The sequence below is a fragment of the Condylura cristata genome, unplaced genomic scaffold (genome assembly GCF_000260355.1).
Source record: "Condylura cristata isolate star-nosed mole 26May11 unplaced genomic scaffold, ConCri1.0 scaffold00003, whole genome shotgun sequence".
NCBI lineage: Eukaryota > Metazoa > Chordata > Mammalia > Eulipotyphla > Talpidae > Condylura > Condylura cristata.
Window position 1 is genome coordinate 16,292,703 of NW_004567104.1, and position 24,187 is coordinate 16,316,889.

General features: G+C 36.8%; 1 protein-coding gene across 2 annotated transcripts; it reads right to left on the reverse strand.

The window, feature by feature from the left end:
- Nucleotides 1-152: 152 nt before the first annotated feature.
- On the reverse strand, nt 153-24,121 carry KCNMB3 (potassium channel subfamily M regulatory beta subunit 3). Of its 2 annotated transcripts, none has more exons than XM_004674985.2 (4): nt 24,060-24,121; nt 13,648-13,836; nt 9,850-10,048; nt 153-4,977 (listed from the first exon to the last, which is right to left on the reverse strand). In XM_004674985.2, the coding sequence occupies exons 1-4, from the start codon at nt 24,119-24,121 to the stop codon at nt 4,909-4,911; spliced, it is 519 nt and encodes a 172-aa protein (XP_004675042.1). In that variant the 3' UTR covers nt 153-4,908. The 2 variants fall into 2 exon arrangements, with proteins under 2 accessions (XP_004675042.1, XP_004675041.1); XM_004674984.2 differs by having other exon boundaries at nt 153-8,279.
- Between the last annotated feature and the right edge of the window lie 66 nt (nt 24,122-24,187).

A 24,187-nucleotide genomic window follows, 5' to 3' on the forward strand; every position in this document is an offset into this window, starting at 1 on the left:
AGCAGGAACAGTTCTTGCTCCAGAATTGTACAATAGTCACATTAGGTTGATTTTTTTTCTCTCCTTTTGCAATTGAATACATTTTTCATGCATGTTTTCCAGAAAATAGAACTGAGTATTAATGTTATTAAAAAGATTATTTTTTTTATTAAAGGCTATTTATATTATAGAAACTATCATTAATATATATTCTTTATTTACATGATCTGTCCCATAGTCATGCATTGTTTTGCACCCCAAATTTTTATTGTTCATAGCAGCATGGTCAGCTTTTCTCTTGGTCTGTGGGTGAGGCTCAGGCACCATCCCATTTATACCTAGTGTGTAACTAACTACTTAAGGAGAACAGATTAAAGTTTATCTCCTTTCCACTTACTTCTTTATGTTTTCACATAAATCCACCATCTTCCATCCTGTTTTATAGTTGAGAATGTGTCAGTCATATGAAATAGTTACCAAAATTAACACAACTTAGAGTATCTTCCTGATTGCTTAAATCCCTCTGTCGAGGTATGCTCATGAATAATACTTCATAATATGGGGGAATAGAAAACATGAACTTTTACCTTTTTAGGCTATTTATCCAATAGCTCAGTAATAAAAGTAGAACCTTTAAACTGTTTTAAGATCATGTTCCATTTCCAAGTGGTCAGGACTCACTCTCCAACTTTGTTAAATTGCATTTAAGCACAGGATACGTTTCTTAAACATTTTGAAGACATTAACCCAAGACATAGGGTCTAATGCTAGTCATCATTATAGAATCTGATATTTTACTCAGTATTTGAAATGAATGATTAATGTCTTAGTAAATAGCTTTAGCAAATGTCCAGGTGCCACACCAGAAAAAGTGCAATAATTTACTGACAGTTTTCTAGATTAGGCATATTATCGGAATACTTTATAAAAGTGCACATTGTATACTCTAGTAAAAACAGCATCACTTTAAAAACTATCCATTAATGAAATCAGTTACCTATAGTAGAAGTCTTGAATTGTGAACAGGGGACTCTAATACAGATACTTTTAGTATTTGGCTATTTTAGGACCCTTAAAGGGCATCATTTTTGGAGATTTAGGTACTTCACTAAAGCCTGTATATAATATTGCCAACAAGAAAAATAAATTTGAAGATTAAAGGAACTTATTTCTGTAAACTGTCTTGGAATAATGAAGAGTTAAACTCCATTTTAAGTAGGAAACCAGAAAAATTCTTTTGCTGATACAGAAGATTTATTAAAACTTCATGATTAACATCTTGGGTCTTTTAGATATACTCAGTTAATCCACACTGTCCCAGTCTTTTCTGTAACAGGGATTGATTACAAGACAACTCAGTGAAATGGTACACAAGTCTGAAACATTGATGGAGGACAAAGAGATTTTAGAGAGAACTATGTTTTATTCCAGTGCCAAAAAGCCTTGTGCTTCCTTGCACAAAATTTATACAATTTTTATACTTTTCACCTCAATCCAGAGATATCTGTCCCCCCTTTCCCCTGGGACCTCTCCATCATTAAAATACAAAACACAAGCTTATTTCATCATTTACATTTATTTTCAAGTGTTGCCACAGCCAAATTAATGGTTTAAATAGTTATTATTTCATAAGTATATAGACAGTGATTTAATTAGAAACGAAAGTAAAATTTAAACCAGTTCAAGCAGAGCTTAAGGAAACTACCTTAAAAGTAAGGGACAAAAGGAAAGGCCATACTCAGAAAGCAAAGAACCAAAAAATTGAACTGAATGTGCACGGGTGAGGAGCATTTCAGATCAATGATCATACAGCCACTCTGGGTTTCAGTCTCCCAAATCAAATCCCGCAAATCAGCTACCTGACCATCCTTGTCATTAAATGTGGTATGTGACTGACTGTGGACTCTACAGTTTCATCTAGGCACTTGAGAAAAATTTCCTTCAATGATAGTTGTGGAGGAAAAAGAAAAGCAGGCTTAAAGAAAATAAAGCCTAATTTTGAACACATTTTAGCAAAAAATAATCAACTCTTTGAAAATCATGCTTTAACTTTTTAATCATTTCAGCTGTACAAATTGTTTATTTTGAAGATTTTAGACTGCTGTTAATTTGAAATCTGTTAATCATATTGTGGAATTTTTTTTTAAATATGTTTCTAATTGGATTTTTTAAAGATGAATGGAATTTGGTCACTATTTTAAAATAGAACCTAAACCTTTTGTGGTTCTTAGTGTCTTCTGTAAAACTTAGCATCAAAGCAATCAACTTTGAGGTTTTCCCTTCTAATCTGCTTTATATTACAAGCCCTTTAGGAAATGGGAACCTGATGAATATACAATGAATTGTAAAATATTTTAATGTGTAACTTTTTCAACTGTGAAAATATGACTATTGGTTTTTTGATGAAAACAGCTGCTGACAAAGTATTTTGTGTAAAGTGTAGTTCTTATTAATCAGGAAAATAATCAATGACTTGTATATACCCTTTGGGATTTTATTTTAAATGAATTCCTGATTTTCACATAGGTAAAACACAGTCCATCTGTATTCTTTTTTCCAATCAAAAATTGAGTTGTTTGGCATTGTTTAAAAAATATGAACAGCCTATCTTATTTTAAAGACATCATGGAAATTTCACAGCATATAAACTTGGATTTGTTTCTTCATGATTTTGTAAATCCATTTAATTTCTATTCTGACCAGTAGCCCATGCTTGCCAACTCTTTGAAGAAATTTAATTGCCAACATTATTTTAAAGCAAGCGGGTTAACTTTTTCTGAATATTGTAAGTTCCTTTTGTTTATATGTCTGGACACACTGCAGACCTGGGCTGGACCCACACCCTCAGAATCCACCTCAAAAATTGATTTTGATGTCAAAGACATCACTAAAATATTTCAACGTAAAGGCCATATGCGGTGTTAATAGATTGTGGTGCTTCTATTTAAAAGCAACTTTCATACTTCAGATGATTTTGAAGAGGGCAATGTGGAGGGACGGGGCAGCACAGGAGAGTTGTTTGAATGGACTGCATTCTTTATATCCATGCTGCTCACATGGGGCACTAAGAGAAGGCTGCAAGTTGTGAGACTATATTGTGCAAACCATGAGGGAATTAGCTTTTCATCAAAGATGGGATTGTGAAAGCTGAACTTTAAAATTCAGCAATTACAGGATCCTCAGATAATAATTCTTGGTGACAGAATAATACAGCTGGGCTGTTTTTTAAACTATAAGCAAACCATTTTTATTTTTTAACTGTTACATTAAAAATTGTAAATGTATATTACATACCATGGCCTGGGAAGCCTTTTTTCTTTTCTTTTAAAACTTGTTTTCACTTTCTGAAAAAGACTGTGGGGTTTAGCTGGAGATAGTGATGGTCCTGATAAAATTAAATCAGTGACACTATCTCAGGAGGTTAATAAGGGAAAAGATAAGTGAATCACAGTTGATGACTTCAGATTCTGACATCACAGACATCCTCAGAGGACTGTATTTTAGACTTACATAGTCAGCTGTCATGCCCTGTTTTTGATAACAGTGGCGATAGTAAAGGAATGTTCTTTTGGCTAAACTAAAATCTTTGCTGCAGTCATGTGGAAAGGATTATTCTGCCAGGAGGTTCAAGGTACTAGGCTCAGCATTTGAAGTTAGTTTTGTTCTCTCTCATTCATTATTAATGAAGTTGGTGTGTATATATTTGTACACATTTCTGTTTGCATATGCACTGCTTGCTTGACCTCGTCAAGAGACACCTCATGAACATCAAGGTTCTAAAATTCAGAAGAGTTTAGTTTTTATTGGGAATGTCCCAAATTTGGGGTGTTGGCTTTTAAGTCAGCTGGTCTCATTCAAATATTCCATTTGGTTAATGTTTTGCACTTCCTTTTTACCAGGGCAGCGCCATTTCCTTTGCTTTGTTTTAGGTATGTTAATATTACAGCCACACTTCTAGTATAAAGTAACCCTGATGAGCCTTCAAGAAATTTTCTGACTTAATTTTCACACAGCTACACACAGAGTGTCAGTTGGTGGAGGGAGGTGGACCAGGAAGTAAAATCAATCCATTGCACATTTAGTGGAGTTAGGTAACTAATTTTCACTACCAATAGGAGACCCCATTCTTCATGTTACTAAGTATGGGAGGGATTTTAATGCACTTTGTAAGCCAATTAAGTTTATGAAACTTACTTTTATCTGTCACTACAATGATTTTGTGGTTTTGCTAAGAGCCAGTATATTTTTAGGTGACTTGTATTTGTTAAACCCAAGCTAGCAAGGAGACTGAAAATCATCACTGTTTTACATTTTCTCAAAATATCACTCATAAGAGCAAACTCCTTAGTTGTTATATGAATTTACAAATTGGTCATCTTTTGATTTCTTTAAGAAAAAGCCCTTCAGATTTAATTTCTATTGCTAAAAAAGTGGTTGGAGAGGTTGGCCAATATCAGATTTTGGGAAATGTTTTTGGTTTTGGAAACTAAGTTTGAAAAACAATTAATGGTTTCCATGAGAGTTGGTCCTTGGACTTGGTTGAATAAAGTCTGAAAGTATATGTCCTTGTGGGGCATAGCATGACACTTGAATACCATGAGGAAGTGGCACTACAAAAAGAAGACTACTAATACAACATATGTCGACTTTGGAAGCTTCAAAAAGGAACTCCCATCAGTCTTCTTAGCCCCATTTATTGTAGCAAATCTATTTCTCTTTATTTTGTTATTCAATGAACTGAAGTCCTGTGGTGTACTGCATTAGTTAGGAGGAAAATGTTTTTAAATGTTCTTTTAATGATAGCCCGAAAAGTATTTGACACAGCAAGATGCATGTGTTACTGTGCTGAGGATATAGAATAATAGTGTCTCTATAAGACCTCTTCCCAGTCTTGCCGTCCTTGGCAAGACGTTTGGCCTGTGGCTGCACTTATTGTTTGTGCTCATCAGAAACTGTCAATGTCTGCTTTTCCTTAACTTTGCAGTCTGTAACATCACGCTGTTTATTAAAAAATAATAATAATAATAATTTTGTGTCCAACCAATCCTTAGTGTACTATATTTTAAACAAACAAAACTGTGATGATTATATGTTGCCATTTATTTTGAATACTTACAAGCGAACCTGTGTGACTAATCAAAATTTAACTGAATTTGAGTTCTTATCAATAATGACCAAGAATAATTATTGAAAACCCGAAACTATGATGTCTTAAAACCCAGTTTTTCGGCCCCAGTAAAGTGATTAGAGAAATAACCTGTTTAAATATTATCTTCCTTTATGCACAAAGAATTATATACTTGTATTTTAAGCAGAAATATATGTATACAGGTACACGTATCAATGTCTTTATTTTGGTGTGAATGCCTTTTCAGTCAGTTGAAGACCAAAACCTAAAAGTGAAGTTAGGTTAAACGCAAACTGATTTTGCTTTCACTTATCATAAGCTTTGTGAAAGAAGTCCAGATTTTTCTTTGACCACTTATGTACATGGGCATCAGTACTTAGCACTTCTAAGCAATTAACATGAAATAATTACTTAAGTTTTGTTTATTGGCCAAATCCATACACTTTAGGGTATGGTATCCTAACAAATTAATGATTTTAATGTGTTAGAAGAGTCTCAAGAATTTGTATATTGTTAAAGGGGTGTCAAACTTACTAAAAATAGAGAGGTTCCTTAATTTAAGAAAACTACTGAAATTCAATTTGCAGCATGATTTGATATGTGTTTGCATACATATGTTTCATTGCAAGGAAATCTTGGACAGGCAAAATAACTTTGTAACTTTGTAAACATTACTTCTAGACATAAATGCATATTATCTTTAGCCAAATTAAGGTGGAAAGGAATTCTGACCTGCATCACCCCATCATAGTCGCTACACTAGTTCTCCAGTGAAAGATAGCAAGGCTGAGTTTATTTATTTTTTTACCATGTATAAAAAATACACTAATGTGTACCTTTTATTTCCATAATTGCATATATAAGGAATATGCATGATGATGTGATATACAGTATCCATATACAAAACAGATGATTTACAACAGTCACACCAATGAGGCACATCACAGTCACTGTGTGCATGAGATGCGAGCTTGCAAATCTCTAGTATTCAGTACAGTATTATTGACATTAGTCACTAAGCTTCACACTAAGTCTCTACGTAGTTACCTTGTAATTGAAGGCCTTGTATCCTTTAACATCTCCCCAACTTTCCCATCCCTGGTAACCACCATCTGCTTCTAAGTGTCTTTTTTGATGCCACCTGTAAGTGAAATGCAGTATTTTTTCTTTTGTGTGTCTGGGCAGGGGACAGTAGCTATCTCTTCCCCGTACTGATTTCATTTCCTTTCATTTCATTTCATTTCATTTCTTTTTCTCCCAGAAGAGGGATAAAGTTGCCAAATATCAAAATTTAACAAAAGATGTTTCTTTTATCACTTCAGTCAGGTGCCAGGAAGTAAGCCAAGTGTCTCACTCTATCCTGTCCACTCCATAAATTAACACCACCAAAGAAGAGCTAATCTACATTTTATAGATGAGAAGAGAGGTGTGCAATTCAACTGAATTGCCAAAGGGTACATATTTAAAATTGTAATTATTGGCAACAAATTAAAGTAAATCCTACTCTGAGACACATGTTCTCCCAAATATTACAGTAAAAAGAGAAGAAACACCAAAATTGTTTATTACAGGTCAAGTCAACATTGTCTATTTAATTTTATTCAGTTTATTTGGTAATTGGTGACTTGAAATTAGTTCATAAAATGAAATCGACTTAGAATCAAAGTTTCTGGTATGATTACATATAAAAGAAAAGATGCTTCAAAAGTCAGAGTTTATTGTCCATGATAAGTTTTTTAACAAAATTTTAAGATAATTTGAGGCACATTGGTTTTCAGAAGTTTTCAACTCCTATCTTCAGTATAATTAATCTGGAAAGCATTTCTTGGGAGAGTCTTTGATTATTTAGTAGCCATGATTAACTGACTGAACTATTATTGTTAACATTCCATATGGGATTTTCCTACACTGTGGATTATCTGAAAATGTTAAATTCTAACAACTACAATTTCTTCCTATTTCAAAATACATTTCTAGTCATCTCGCCCATTCCCACCAGAATGTACACAAAGAATAAAATGAGCTTATAGAAAGTATAAATAAAGTGTTGCTGGAAGAAAAATTACATGGAACATGGCAAGGTTAAGCACAAATATCTCTAAACTTAGTGAATTTTCAGAGCAGAAGTTTTTTTCCTTTATCATCAGTTAGAAAATGTTAGGCCCACATTTTCTAAAATTAACAGATCATTATCTGCCTATAATGAATTAATGTTTTTGTTCTTCATTAAGGGTTTTTCTGAGAAACATTTTAATGCTAACTATCAAATTGCATAAACTAGGCAGATCACTGTTCAGGTTTAGATAAACTTATCATTTATTTCCTCATTGACAGCTTCTAGCCATAACTGAAATTAGATAAAATGCAGCTACCTTGAGCCCCCTTTGTCATGTGATAATAAAAAGTATTTCCTTGGTTCTTATGGAAATGGTGGAGGACTGTGGGTGTCTTGGTGGTGGGTGTGGTTAGTAACATACACCTCAAGGGTGTCATCCTGTACCTTTAAATCATACACAGCATTATAAACAAATGTCTCAATTTTTAGAATTAAGTAATATGAAATCTCATTTGAACCAGAAAAATATTGAGTAGAAAGGACAGTGAATGTGTATCTCTTTCTAGAATAAATAGAATGTATAGTACAGGGCTTTTCAGAATTTTTCTTTCTACATGAAATATCATACTTTAATTGCCTCTAATTGGTCAGTTAGCAATAAGGCATAAATAATTAGGACCTCCAATACAGAACTGCAGGTATCTGAAGGCCAGGACTTTAATTTGGCCACCACTTAAGGATACCTCTACTTCTTCCTTTGCTCCTTCCCACATTCAACAGTTTGAGTCGATGCTGTTCCATATAGGATACTTTGCCACCTACCTCATCGCTGTGTACCGAACTATATTTTTCACATAGTAGAGACAGGTACTGCGTTAATCTCACCATGCCAACAATCAGAGCGCCACCTAGCAGAGTCAGTGACGGCCAAAACAGACAGTGGAAGATAACCATTTGGTCATACTTGTTTATGAGAATGACGTCTTCGGGTTGTCTGTCTGGACTGTAGAAGCATGAAAAGGGGGTTCCATTTTTGTAGTCGAAGAATTCCTTTATGTCCAGAGCACTGTTGAGCAAATCCTTCCTATCTCGGTGGCATTTAGGTGTGTAAAAGCACTAGGAATATGGAGGAGGAAGAGGGATGAAGTCATGACCCCTTATACCAAACATTTAAACAAAAATTTTCAGTCTGAATTTAGCTTCAAATTGAAACTGTTAAGGGGGAGTTTCTATCTCAGAAGGTGCTAAAACCTATAGATTGTTCATGGGAAGGGTTGGCAGGAGGGCACAGTGACTTAGCCATTTCCAGGCACGAAACAGGGGTGTGGAAAGGAATCCTAAACATGTTTCAGAAGAGGTAGTGACCACATTCATAAAGATCATACTCCTCCCCACTTGCAGGTCCTCCATCTTCCTTAACAGCAATTCAATAAATCCATTTGGCCAATCAACAAATATTTATTGAGCTTTCTGTATGCTTTCCACACCTAGTACATAATGCCTCTATGGTCTGTGTCTGGTTTACCAATAGTGAAATCTTTCCCTAAGATTAGCATATTGAAGTTTTTACCTTAGGCCCACAGAGGGGGCCCTACATAGTCTGACACAATTCCTGGGAGGCGGAAGTGGGGGAGGAAGGAGCTCTATCAGTTGGTGAGTTTTTTTTTTTTTCAATATAATTTCAGGTTTTTACCACATCCACTAGATACCTGAGACACTATGCCAAGGCCTACAAAAATGTTTGAGACCTTAAAAGTAACGCATCAGGGCCCTCCCTGGTGGCGCAGATGGTTAAAACACAGCACTAAGAAGCTAAAGCATTTCAGCATGAGTTCGATCCCCGCCCTGTAGGTGATCTACATGGTGTGGCAGACCTCCCCTGACCTTCCTGCTGCTCCCCTCAGCAGTGTACTTTGTCAGTCAGCCTGTTCTGCTCCCCACTTTGTCTCTGGTGAATCCTCTCACTGCCCCTGCAACTCTTCCCTGCACCACAGTTCTGTATGCACAAATAAATAAATCTTTAAAAAATAATAATAATGCATCCAAAATAGAGTCCAGAAATCAACAGATGGAAATTAGGAGCTAAGTAAAAACAACAAGGTGTAGAATGTCAACTAACCTGGTAAAACTCAAGTTCATCATACGGTGGAAATGTAAACTTTCACTCATATGAACCATTGAATAACTGGTTAAAATCAAAGTTATAATAATAATTTACATTTTTTATTAAGAATAGTTATTTAAAGTGACAATTGAGATGGAAAAAATGTACAAAATGATGTAAAAATAAACTGTTATAAAATAAAAAATATATATATAACAATAAAAAATTCAAAAAAAAAGTTATTTAAAGTGGGTTGTAAGTACATATTCACATTTTTGATGTGATGGAGAGTGGGACCTCCATTAATAAATCCTGTGTTCTTTGCCTCAGCCTGTAAACTCCAGACAACTATTTGTAAAATGAAAATAATTTTTTGCCTGTCTATGCACCGAATTTTTTTCTGGAAAAAAAATTATTTTTGCTTCATTTATCCTCATTTGACTACTGCTCAAACACTTCACTGGAAGGAGGTAGGTTTCCCCTTAGAACTGTTCCTGGCTATTGCACCCTGCCAGGGACAGTCTGCAACAAAAGGTAGCTATATTAGAACTCTTTAACTATATCAATTTTACTTTACATTACCTTAGGGTTTATCTGTACAGCCTCTTCATTATAATGAAGGAGAACTTTCTGACCTGAATGGGTAAGGTTCACAAACACCTGAAGGCATGGGTACTTGCCCTGACCTCTGCAGTCCACCCCACAGGTGAAGGCACAGGCCATCCAATGATCCGTGATTTGTGTGTGGATGATAGTGCAATTTGATTCTTCTCGCTGAGTGCTTCAATTGGAAAAAATGAATGAAAATTTAGTTCTATATTTCTAACTTGGAAATCCAAAGCTTTTGTCTATATCAAAGTGAAACAAGACCATTACTGAAAGCACATATTGACTAAAGAGCTCAAGGACATTAAGATAGGAATAACCAGCAGTAAACCCCCAAGTTCCCTCTCCAATCTTAACAGAAAAACTCAGTGGTTCTCAAATTGTATATCCACGAGGGTTCTTTCCAATGAATTTTTTAAACTGTGGATTCTATGTCTTAGCTCCCAGATATTTGGTTCCAGTGATCTGAGCTGAAGCTCAGGAATCCATGTATTTAACAGTATTTAAGATGCAAGTATCTGGATAACCACACTCTAAACTGTACTCACTTAAATACTCAACCAAGATTCATACACACTCAGAAATCTCTCTTATGCCTCATCATCTCAAGATGCACCCACTGGCTATTGAAAAGTACCTTTGGAAGGAGTCCAACTGTTAAGGAGAAGGATGTCCTATAAAGGAACTCTGCAGAGTCTTGTGGATTCCATCCCCTACTCCAGCTTTCTGGACTCCACTCCCTCCAGTGATTGGAAATTACAACTCCCGGCAATACTAGGGAGAGAACTGCAGGGACCCAAGGGCAGAGCTAAGCAGGCATTCTGGGACATTGGGGGATAAATAGGGCACCATTGCGTCTCTCACTATCTTACTTGGGAAACGGCTCTCTAGACCACTTGACTTGGGGCTTTCAGTTAGTTTGTTACCAGGGCTCCAAGTCAGCCCAGCCAGTACGACATTCCAGTTGTTTCTTTTTCTTTTCCTCTTTTGTAAATAAACCCATTATTGACCCTTTTGTGTGTGCCTGCAGTACAACTAAATTGTAAGCACGCGGGTGAGGCCCCAAGACGGGTGGCCCAGTTCACATTGGGGTTCCCTGTAACACAATCACAGCATCCTTTAGTCAAGGTAGGGTACAGAAGTTAGAGAAACAAGGTACAAGTCTATATGCCCACTCTCCTTCCAAAGAGACTCTCCTTCCCAAGGAGTTGCTCATTAGAAAACCTATCATGTTTTTGCTATTGATAAGTTCCCTGAGGTCTTCCTTGAGGTCCTCTGGATTCACCCCGTGTCACAGGATCCACTGAGCCCAGTGGCTGTTGGAACTCTTAGTTTATCCTGACATCATCCTCCCCCACCACCAGCAAAATAAATTTCGAAATTAATTTAAAATAAACATTTTTTAAAACATCTTAGATCTGTTTATTTGTGATAGAAATTAAGCTCTCTAAAGCCTAACCAAGTGTGGCACTGAGTATGGTTTAAATCTGGTAGATTTCAGAAAGTCCGTACATAGAGTAAGACTTTTTCTTGTGCACAAGGAATATACAAGAGCTTTAACAGTGGTACCAAGAATAGGGTTAAAAAAAATTGAGCATTTTATGTCCACTTATCGACAAGTACACAAAATCTATTATCTTTTGAGAGATGAGCGTTAAATGGAATGGCATAGGTCTGAGCTACCCAAGCCTCCAAAGTATGTCTTTCTGTGGAGAAGACTATTCTCCGAGATAGCACAGAAGTGTGGTGGGAGCACTATGGACTATTATAAGGAACTATAGGTGACTTGGTGGTGGGTGTGGTGTGGTCACATTCATCTGAACATTTGTGATCCTATACACATGAATCATACAATGTTGTAAGTCAACATTAATTAATTTTTAAAAAATCATAAGGTGAGATGAAAATTTATGACTTAAGCATTCACTTAGCTGCTTCAAAAACACTTAGAAATGTTAAATGTTTAATATAAGTAAGTTTTGTGACAGATTGCAGAAGTTATCTTCAAACCATCTCCTGACAGATATTTATGAGGCCCAGACCACAAACAACCCTGAGCTTCCTCATAACCAAAACAATGAAGAAAACACAGTGAATTAAGGTACCAGGTTTCACTGAATGAAGTTGGCTGATTAGGAGCAGAACAAATTTCTCTAATATCAAAGAGAAAATTCCCTGGGATTCTTCTACTAGTGGGCCTGTATGCTGTAGTGATGGTGACATTCACATCATTGTCCTAACAATGGTAACTCAGGAATGGCAGGAGATGAATCTGATGAATAAAAGTTGACACCTACCCGGGCCCTCCCTGGTGGCGCAGCGGGTTAAAGCACAGCATTGAGAAGCTAAAGCCACTTCCACATGAGTTCGATTCCCGCCTGCCCCAGAGGTGACCACATGGCGTGGCAGACCTCTCCTGACCCGCCCGCTGCTCCCCTCAGCAGTGTGCTTCGTCAGTCTGCCTGTTCTGCTCCCCACTCTGTCTCTGGTGAAGCCTCTCGCCACCCCTGAGCCTCTGGTCTGTACCCCAGTTCTGTATGCATAAATAAATAAATCTTTAAAAAAAAAAAAGTTGACACCTACCCCTTTTCCCCAGTTCATGTCTTTCAGTTTCTTCCTCCCCTTCTTCCTTCAGCTTCCTTTTTCCCATTCCTTGAGGGAATGGATCTGTTGTTCTTTGGCTAGTGATAGGGAAAGCATCCCTTGCTTACCACTTACCAAGTATTGCCCTCCTACAAAGTACCTCAGTCAGTGTGTGAGCCATTCTCCAAAATTAAACCATTTATCTTCCTGACCTAATCAAAACTCCAGTTCCTCTCATTACAGCAAGCTTCATTTAGAAGACAAAGCTTTATGTCAGAATGACAACTCACTTCTTCACTGGCTGTGTGACCTTGGGCAAGTTACTTGGTTTTTCTGAATCTCTACTTTCTTATTTATAAAATGAATGTTAAGGGCCCTTCTGGTGGCGCAGTGGGTTAAAGCACAGCACTAAGAAACTAAAGCCACTTCAGCATGAGTTCCACCCCAGAGGTGACCCTCATGGCACGGCAGACATCTCCTGACCAGCCCATTGCACTCCTCAGTAGTTTACTTCGTCAGTCAGCCTGTTCTGCTCCCCACTCTGTCTCTGGTGAATCCTCTCCCTGCACCTCTGGCCTGTACCCCAGTTCTGTATGCATAAATAAATAAATATTACAAAATAATAATAATAAAATGAATGTTAAAATAATGCTCCCATCATGAGTTTGCTATAGATTTAAACATGTTTATATTTAAATATTTAATAAGTTACTGTTAATGCATACATTTAAAAAGGAGTTTATGCAAAGAAAGGGAAGGAAACTAACACTATTTGAGCAAATATCATGTGCCAGATAGACAATGTTAAACTCAAAACATTTTTTAAACAAAAAACTTTTGGTGTGCTATGTAGAAAGCTTAAATTAGCCCTTCCTTGGGTTATTTGCATGCTCAAGGGAGAATATTTATTTAAATGAATATCTAATTGGCAGATTAGTTGTTAAAAATAGTTTTGATAATAGAATAGGGGTCGCAAAAAAGAAGAGCTCCCACTTTCTTACACCTTTTCCTCCACACACTGCTACTCCACCTTTTCCTCCACACACTGAAGAGGAAACAGGTGGGTCTCTCTTCTCTGTCCTAAACAAAGGTCAGGGGGGCTAGGAAACTCAAGCCAGCTTCACCTCCTCTACCTTGTGCCTGGTTCCAATCGGAATTGGGAAATCTGGGTCTCCTTTCTCTGTTCCTTACCTGAGTATAAAAGGCTTTAGGATGGTTATTCCAAGCAGGAAGAACATTAGGACTGAGAAGCCCATCATAGCAAACCCTAGAAGCAGGGCGCGGTCCTCCCCAGCACTAGCTGACCACTTCCGGTGCACATCCAGCAGGTCGCCGCCATTTTGCTCTGTATTTCTCTTCTTCCCAGAAGAAAAGGCCGTCCTTTGGGGAAAGTGTAAAAGAGATATTTCAACAGGCTCATAAAGAAATGAGAGCATTTATCAATCCAGAGGCAGGCAAGGAGGTACAGTCCTACCTGCATTACCTGAATATTGTGAACAGGTGTGAGGCAACAGAGAAAGCCCACCTTCAGAGCTTGGTGACAAGTCCATCTAAACAAGATATGTGTTACTTTAAAAATTCTTTTAGGGCCCTCCCTAGTAGTGTAAGGGGTAAAAGTGTAGTACTATGAAGCTTTCTGCAGCCACTGCAGCACAAGTTCTATCCCCAACCAGGGAGCTGACCCACATGATGCAGCAGAACCCTCCTGACCTGCTGGCTGTTCCCCTCAGCAGTGTATTTCAATTGATCTGCCTGCTCTGTTCCCCACTCTGCCTCTGGTGAATTGGCTCACCTCCCACAGCTCTTGTATGCATAAAAAAATCTTTAAAATAGATAAATAAATAAAAATTATTTTTAATATAACAAATAATACTAAGTAATATTGCCAGGTAGAAGTCTTTGAGATCTATTTAAACAACAGTTCAATTATTTTATTTTTATTTTTAAATAAGTACCGTGAGATTATATATCTTCCAGGGACACTTCACAGTCCTGCTGGAATTATTTTTTACATTCTTTTATGAATACCATATGGACAAAGTGACTCAAAAGATTCACATTGGTAAGTCACAGCTCCTGAAATAGTGAGATTTGACTTGTTCATTCACATCCAACATAGCTGCCATAGGGCTTCCTGGCCCACCACCTACCAGGCTCATATTAACCAGGGCTTCACCACTGTCTCCTCTGTTTTCACCTCACTTTTCCTCCTCTCTGTCCACTCACTGCCCTGCATAAGTGGCCCTACATTTCTTTTCTCCCTCTCTCTGCTCCATTTCAACAAAGGATGTGATAAATTCTTTGACAATGGGGGAATCAAGGGGACAGTAAAGTCCAACATGAAAATAACAAGCCAGTGACAAAATCTAGGCCATGGTGTGTTTTGTTTGGCTTTGTTTGACCTTTTATGTATTTGTTTTTTTGGTTTTTGGGGGGTTTTTTTGTTTGGTTTTTTGGTTTTTTTTTTTTAGTTTCTAACTCTTTAAAAACCATTAAATTTATTATAAAAATGTTCATTTCTGATTAAAAAAAAATCACAAGTGCCACATTCCTGCATTTGAACAGCTGGTCAGACCAAGCAGCAGCTACCCCTGGGGGCATGAGTCTTTTCCAGTTCACCCTAGATCCATCCCTTCCTATGGTCAACATCACTAATTTGCTGTTCTCTACTCAGTATGCTTTTGAGTCCCAGAGCTATATCCATTTTAAGTGACTTAACAAAATCTTAACCCAAAGAAATGCAGTGCTACTGGTAGAAGGCTCCATCAAACTGCATAGAGCTTACTATATCTTGAAGTGAAACAAAAACCCCATCAAAGAAATTGCTATCTGTTTTTTAAAAAAGTATTTTATACTTCATCCATGTCCTTATTGCTTCTTTGCCTAGTTCCTTTGCTCCCTCTCGCCCTAGCAACATTTTCAGACTCCAAAGGAACTGAAGAGTATCACATTCAATCCAGGGTGTTCCAAGAACCCCACATTGGGGAAAAATGATCTCAGGAAATGACTGTCACTGCAGTTAATGTGACTTTTGATATCAAGGACCTGGCTTGGGGATTTTTACTTTCCTCTGATACTGTACTTATCCTCTAACATCCCTTTCTCAGAGAAGCAGGGAAAAACTTTAAATGACATTATAGCCATTTTATAATTGATCAACAACTATGATTGATTGATGAAGAGTTTTAGACATGAGGTAAAAATTTGGCTCTTTGTGGGCTTCCAATGCCCAACTCCCTGAAATTGGATTTTAGTTGCCTTTATATTGTAAGGTGTTCTGGATATCCATGAAATCCATGGTGGAAGAGGTTTATTATGTGACCTCTTCAGCATTTCTAGCATATTCACTCAGCATATTCAGCTGTAGTTGTAGGATATGCAAAACTGACATAACCTGATTCTAACCTAATTTAGAAAGAAGACAAACCAGGCCATTATTTTCTCTTTCTGATATTTCTGTCAATTTTATTTCCAGACCTTCTGAAAAGTTGACCCCCTCAGACAGCCTTCATGAAAAAGTTATTTCATGGTGGGTGGGGAGGAATATAAACAATCAAAAAAATGAATAGATGCATCTTATTATTGCAATGCTAATAGGCTTCTGTTGCACTGCATGTGAATGAACATTCATTCTAAGTGCAAACAACTAAGATTTCTAGTCAGGAACAAAACTATGTAAAAGTAGAAACCCAGAGAGGAAAGAAAAAAAATTACAATTTCCCTTGAGATTTCATAACCTTAAGGTGAACCCCAGGATAATTTGTAGCCTGAAGTCACTACATGGAAAATCCCAAAACCCCAAGCTGAAGATCTCACTTAATGTTATTGCAAGCAGATATTGCCCTCTGGCACCCGAGAAAAGCAAACATATAACATATCTGAAGGAGCGCTCCTCCAACCCAGACCTTAAGAGAATTCTATGTAGTTTCAAAGAGTATTACTCCATTCAGAAGTCATAAAAAGGGGGCTCCCTAGTGGCCAAGGAGTTAAGTCTCAGCATTATCACCGCTATGGCCTGAATTCTGTCCCCAGCCAGGAAGGTGACCCACATGGTTCAGAAGACTTCTCCTGTCTATCATGCTGTTCCCCTTAGTAGTGTATTTCAGTAGATCCAACTGTTCTGTTCCCTACTCTGTCTCTGCTGAATCCTCTCACACCCACCCACCTCCAACACTCTGGCCTATACCCTAGCTTTTCTATGCAAAAATAAGAAATAAAAATGTTTTTAAAAAAGAAATGTAAAAAGTCATAAAGCACACAATAAGTGTCTTTAAATAGGAGTAAAATGAGATCCATTAAATACCTCAGACATTTGACAGAATATAAAAATGATTTTGCAAAATATTTGAAGAAATAATAGAAAGATTGAATATATCAGAAAAAGCAAAAGACTAAAGTATTACTAAGCGAAATTTTTTAAAAATCCAACTGAATTTCTAGAAATGAAGAATACTGATAAAAACTGATGATAAAAACTGAAAGGACAGATTCAACAGTAGATTAGATACAACTGTAAAGACAACTGGTAAACAAAGAACTGGACATGTAAAATAACCAAAGAATGATACATAGAGATTTCCTTAATAGAAAATACCAGGGAGTTCAAAAAACCTGGACAATGGAAAAAAGTGCTTTAAAATGCCTATTTAGATTCAAAATTAAAAGAAAAAAAAAAGGGAGGCCCTCCCTGGTGGCGCAGCGGGTTAAAACACAGCACTGAGAAGCTAAAGCCACTTCCGCTTGAGTTAGATTCCCCCCTGCCCCGGAGGTGACCACATGACATGGCAGACCTCTCCTGACCCGCCCGCCCGCTGCTCCCCTCAGCAGTGTACTTCGTCGACCTGCCTGTTCTGCTCCCCACTCTGTCTCTGGTGAAGCCTCTTGCAGCCCCTGAGCCTCTGGCCTGTACCCAAGTTCTGTATGCACAAATAAATAAATCTTTTCAAAAAAAAAAAAAAAGAAGGAAAGAAAGAAAAGAAAAAGAAAAAAAGGGAAATATTACAGGCAATGTTTTTTAAAAAATAATTATTTTCCAGATTTAATGAAAAATTCAGTCCAGATTCCAGGAGCCGAGGGGAGTAAAACTGTAAATCCAATTAGGTAAGAGGGCAGAGTAAAAATGCCAGGTTCACCTCCTCCATACAATAATAAAAATAAAAAAGATAGCAGCAGAAAAAAGTCTAAATAACCCCTAAAGGAAAAATGGACAATTACAGTACAGGCCAGTAACAATGGTCCAGAAGAACAGGATAGAAAGAATTTAAGCAAAATGTTTATAATGATACTGAGTCAGGGCAACTCATGAGAAAGAGAGGGAGGTGGCGATGCAAAGAACTCACTACAGTTGCTGACTCACCGTACACACCAACATCAGAATTTACAGACCTGGTACTGCACTGGAATAAGGGGTACATAGAACATCAGTGGACTTTTCAGTAGTAACCTGACAATCAAGAAGAGAATGGCGAGCAATATATAAGAACTTAAAGAAAAAGATTCCTAATGTAGAAGCCCTTAGCCTATAAAATTAACATTAAAAAATAGAAGTAAAAATATGAAATGCCGGCCCTCCCTGGTGGCGCAGTGGGTTTAAAGCACTGTATTAAGAAGCTTAAGCCACTTCTGCATGAGTTCAATCCCCGCCTGCCCCGAAGGAGGTCCACATGGCACCGCCCGCTGCTCCCCTCAGCAGTGTACTTCGTCGATCTGCCGGTTCTGTTCCCCCCTCTGTCCCTGGTGAACCCTCTCACCCTCTGCATCTCTGGCCTGTACCCCAATTCTGTATGAATAAATAAATAAAAATCTTTAAAAAAAATGAAATGTCACTGAAAAGCAAAATTGCAGGGATTTATCAACCCACACATGAAAACAAAACTGTAGGACCAGACAGCTTTGAATTTTGTCAGTCCTCTGAACAAGAACTAATACCATCTTGCCCAATTTGTTTTTAAAATACAAGAGTGAATGTTCCCAAATACATTTCAGAATGCTGACATTACCCTGATGCTGAAATCAAATAACAGGACATGAACAGAAAATTATAGCTCAGTAACCCTATGAACATCAACGCAAAAAAATATACAAAATAATAAATTTAATTCAACAGTATTTTACAAGAATTATATGCCAACTGGGATTTATCCCAGGAGTGCAAGAATGGTTTCAAATACATAAATGAATCAATGTAATACATGATATAAACAAAAGTAAAGATTAAATAATAACATAATGTCAATAAATACTGAGAAAGTATTGATAAAATTTGGCACTCATTTAGTATGCAAAGATTCTAAAAAAGAAATTTATCTCAGTATAATAAAGATTACATATTACAATAACCAATATAATCCTTAATGATTAAAAAAAAAAGATTAAAAGCTTTTCCCTTAAGATCAGAATCAAGAAAATGAAGCCCAATATATTCACTCCTATTTAACTTTGTATTTTGGGTCTGGGGCAAAGCTATGCAACAAAAACAGGAAATAAAGGGATTTCAGGTGTCAAAAGAAGACATGAAATTGTTTAGAAAATACTAAATATTCCACCAAAAAACCACTAGAAACTATAGATAAATACAACAAAGTGGCAGATTACAAAATCAATATACAAACATCTGTAACTTCTTTATATGCAAACAACAAACAGAAAGCAATAGAAATTTAAAAAAACTCTATAATTGCTTAAAAACAGTGAAATACCTTGGAATGTACCTAACTAAGGAAGTAAAGGGACCATACAACTAGAACTACAAACATTACAATAAGGACTCAATCACATAATAGAATAGAAACTTGTCCTATGCTTATGGATGGGAGAATCAATATCAGCAAAATGACTACCCTGCGTAAAATGACATGTAAATGTCATGTGATCCCCATCAAAGTCCTGGCAATATTTTTCAAAGGAATTGAACAAACTATATTGGGAAACTATAGGGAGCAATACAAAAAGTCTAATGTAGCAAAAACCATGCTCAGAAAAAAAGGAGAGAAGTGGAAGTAATGTATCATCTGACACCAAACTCTGCTCTAAAACCATGGTACTAAAAATGGACACATGGATTAATAGAACAGAATCAAGAGCTGAGAAATAAACCCACATATACAGAAATATATCAGTACCTAACCTATGATAAAGTTGTTATAACCATGCAGAGGAGAAAAGACAATATCTTTAATAAATGGTGCTGGAAAACCAGATACAAAAGAATGAAACCAGATCACTCTCTAACACCATCCTCAAAAATAAATTACAAGTGAAATTAATGATCTATATGTAAGACCTGCAGGTATAAAATATATAGACGACACTGGCAACATGTTCTATTACTTCAATGATAAAGATGTTTTAAGTGACTCAGCCCAAATGGCAAGGGAAATAAAGCAAAAATAAACAATTACCTCAAATTTAAAAGTATTTACAATGAAAGGAAATACAAGAAGTTTAAAAAGGCATCCTACTGAACGAGATAAAAAATATTCAGACATAACTGACAAATGTTAAAGTACAACTTACATAAAAACTTAGAGTTCAATAATAGAAAAAATAAGCTACCCAGTTAATAAATTACAGAAGATATGGATTCACCAACAAGGGCATCTGGAAGACCAAATGATATATAAGGGGGAAAAAATTATCATCTTCACTTCAAATAAAAGATGCTGGTTAAAACCACAATGTGATACAATTTCACACCCATGAGGATGGCAGTATTAAAAATACTCCCCAAAAGCTGGAATGTATGCAGAGAAAGAGGAACTGTATTGCACCGTTGGTGGAAGTATAAAGTGGCACAGCCAATAGGGAAAGTGATTTGGACTTACCTCAGAAATTAAAAATGCAGGTGCTATACAACACAGCAGTCCCACATTTGGGTGTCTATACAAAACATATGAAAGCATCAGTGCAAATATATATATCAATGTGTATTGCAGCAAATTTTCCAATAGCAGGACATGGAAGCATCTTAAATGTCCTTCCATAGATGACTGGATTAAGAATTGAGCTATAGTCACACTACAGAATATTATTTCAGCCATAGAAAAGATGAATTACAGGCATTTTCAGCAAAATGGAAAGAGTTGGAGGGAACCATAATGAAGTAAGTTAGAATGACAAAAACAAACACTGATTATTTACATAATAGAGGGGTAACTTTAAGTATGATGCTTACTAAACTAGCAGACATCAATAAACATGGTGAGGATGCTGAGATTAGAGGAAGGAGGGAGAGAGAAAGGGACAGGGGATTTAAGAAATGGGTACAGAAAATATTTTTAAAAATCAAAAAAAGATACATCACAGAGTTATTGTACAGTCACTTAAAAGGAGAAAGTTTTCCAAAAGTAATAAGAGAAAGAGACAGATTAACTTCAAGGTAACGATAATTATACTGAGAGCTTACTTCTCAATAAGAATGGAAGACAGATGACAGAAGTTATTGTCTACATGCTGAAAGTAACTACAGTAAAAACTCTTGAGAATAAGTAAGAAATAAAGACATGTCAGACACACACAAAACAGTTTGCCATCAACTGAGCCTCACTTAAAGAAAGATCAAGTATTTATATTAAGCATAGAGAAAGAGAGAGCAATCCATATGAAAGGAGACAAAACAAACAAAAGAGCTCAGAACTATGATATAATAAAATTGAAGTTCATCTGTAATTACAATAAATTAAATAGATAAAATGGCCCAGTTAAAAGTAAAGAAGGACCAATTAGAGTTAATCATATATTGTACTTATATTTTTTCACAAAAGATACACCAAAAACATGCATAAATAGAAAGGTTGACATTTGTTATGCAAATTCTAATGAAAAAAAACTGCTATGAAAGTTAAGATTAAAAAACTTCATTAGAAATAAAAAGGGGGGCCTCCCTGGTGGCACAAAGGGTTAAAGCACAGCACTACAGAAGCTAGGCTAGCAACAGGCTGCTTCAGTGAGTTCAATCCCCAGCCAGGGAGGTGACTCACATGATGTGGCAGACCTCTTCTGTCTCACCTGCTGCTCCCCTCAGCAGTGTACTTTGTCAGTCTGCCTGTTCTGCTCCCTAATCTGTCTCTGGTGAATCCTCTCACTGCCCCTGCATCTCTAGTCTGTACCCCAGTTCTATATGCATAAATAAGTCTTTTTAAAAAAGGTAAAGTTTAATCACCTGGATGATATAACAATGCTAACTTATATGTACCTAACAGCATTGCTTCATTGACAAAACTATTGGAAGAAACAGGCAAAACCTACTATCAGATTATAAGAAATCATCACATACTCGCTCAGTAATTAATAACTCAATTGTACAAATCAATAACGAAAGAAATGTGAGCAAAATATAAATAAGCTTTATCTAAATGGTAAGAATAGACTACTACTGATCCCAATAGAACACATGTTCTTCTGCAATATATATCGAAGTTTATGAGATCTAACTACAAAATGAGCCATAAAGAAACCTTCAACAAATGTCAAAGGATTCATGAAAGTAATATACTTTTTATATCCTCATTTTCTGAAACTTGGAGAATATGGAAAAGTCTAGAGAGAGAACAAATATAGGCCACAATTATACCACTTAAAGATAAGTACTATTCACTCACTGGGTTACTTTCCTCCTCTGTATTGTTTTAAATACAATAAGATCACATTGGATATAGTTGAGGCTTTTTAGTGTTGTTACTTTCACATAAAATAAATATTTCCCCACATATTAATTGTTCTTTGTAACTCTTTCATTGGTTACAGAATACTCCATCAATTGTATATGCTATAATTTCCTTAACTATTTCCTTATTGTTAAATAGAAGGTTGCTTCTAGTTTTCTGAAGCCATAAACAGCTCTATAATTAACTTTGTGGTATCTACAAGCCCATTTCTCCAAACACCTCATAGTACCTAAGAATGGTCTTTGTTCTTAAGCCAGTAAGATGGGTGAAAATTATTTTCATTCCCTTCGTTTGCCAGCAATACATCTCCCCTCTATCCAGCATGTTACCTGGAGATATTTGTTCATTCAAGTCACATCCCTTCTGTTGCTCCCCTGAAGTCAGAATTGACTTTTCTACCAACTACCACAAATTGCAACAGACACTTCTGATTTAACCTAAGGCAAACTCAGTTTTCAAAGAGCTTGAACATGCTTTGCTTGGTGTGATCCCTACAGAAGCCTCTCCCTCCAACACTGTAACTTGTGCAACAAGTGTTCTGTAGATGCTGTGGTTCATCGAAGTTTGATAATTCACCTGACACTCACTGCATATATATATATATATATATATATACATATATACATATACATATATGTATACACATATACATATATATACATCTGTTGCACACCAGATTTAGTTATTTTCATTCTTCTGTTTTTAATTACAAAATTATTTAACAACTTCTTTTGAAATGGCACAAGAGGTTAAGTCAACATGGTTTGCCAAATATGGCAAACTGTACATTTCATAAATAAAAGTAGGGTACTGTATTGCATTGGGGACAAAACCATTCCTTTACATCTAGTGACTTATGAATGGGGCATTACCACTCGTTCCCTTGCATGTTTGTCATTTGATCTTCTATACAGAGATTCACATTGTCTTTTCACAAAAAGCATTAGTTTTTGTCCAAGACAGTATTTCTGCCTCTCTTTAATCTTTTCCTTGTTCCTAAACCCCAGCCCCTCCACACACGCACCCCTGAGTGATACCTTATGTCTGCACCTCTTGTATTTCCGTCGAACCACAAATGGTTAAACGATGATCTTTAATATTTCCATTTTTCTCAGATCTCAATTCTATTTGAGTCACTAACAAACCACCCAGATTTCCAAATAGAATGAGTTAACTGGCAAGTCTGCAACCTCTCGTTTCTGAACGAGAGTGTCTGAACTTTTTTGTCACTGCATGAACTTTTTTGGTGCTCATACAACTTAGTCCCCAACCTAGGGACAGGCAGAAGGAGCGCCTTCACTTAAGTCTCAGCCCCTCTGCTTTTCACTCCTCAGCGGAGAAAAGAGATTCTCAAGATAACAACTACCTCTCACTGTCTCTCTCTCATACACACACACACCACATTCCCTTTGAGGAGCAGATTGTGGTTAATAACAATAGCTAAAATGTACAATGGGATAATATAGAGAGTAGTACATAAAGATTATGCCAAAACATGGAGAGATTATTACTACTGCCACAGGGAACAGAATGAGACCCAGAGGCGTGACGTGACTTGCCATAGTGAAACAAGTAGTTATGAGGGATTTAGGATTTGAACCAAGGCCCAACATACTTCACCAAGGAGACTGAATACCAGTGGTCATTTTTGCAAGCTTTCATTCAACCAAGAGTTATATATTGAGGACCAACTGTGTGCTGGGCCTTGTCTTAGTGCTGGAGTAATCAATGGTAAAAGGTCTCAGGCTTCCAAGAATTTGCAGCAAGCCAACAAGGAAGAATACAGCCCCTAGATGCAAGCAGAGCAGGGGAGGGGGCACCCTCAGATGAGAAAGATCGGACTCAACCTCAATCTCAAGTTTGTTATGGTCACTCTTTTTCAGTCTCTGCTTGTGACAGATGGCCATTGTAGGCTAAGAGATTCCGGTGGTGACTTACCTTCCCTGGCGCCTCCGATTGCCCTGGAGTGTAATTTGTACCGGAATGCTGAACGGCTGCATGAGACCAAGGGGTGGCCAAATGGACTCCTTTCACCTGAGTCATACCCTCTGAGGGCGACAAGGGTA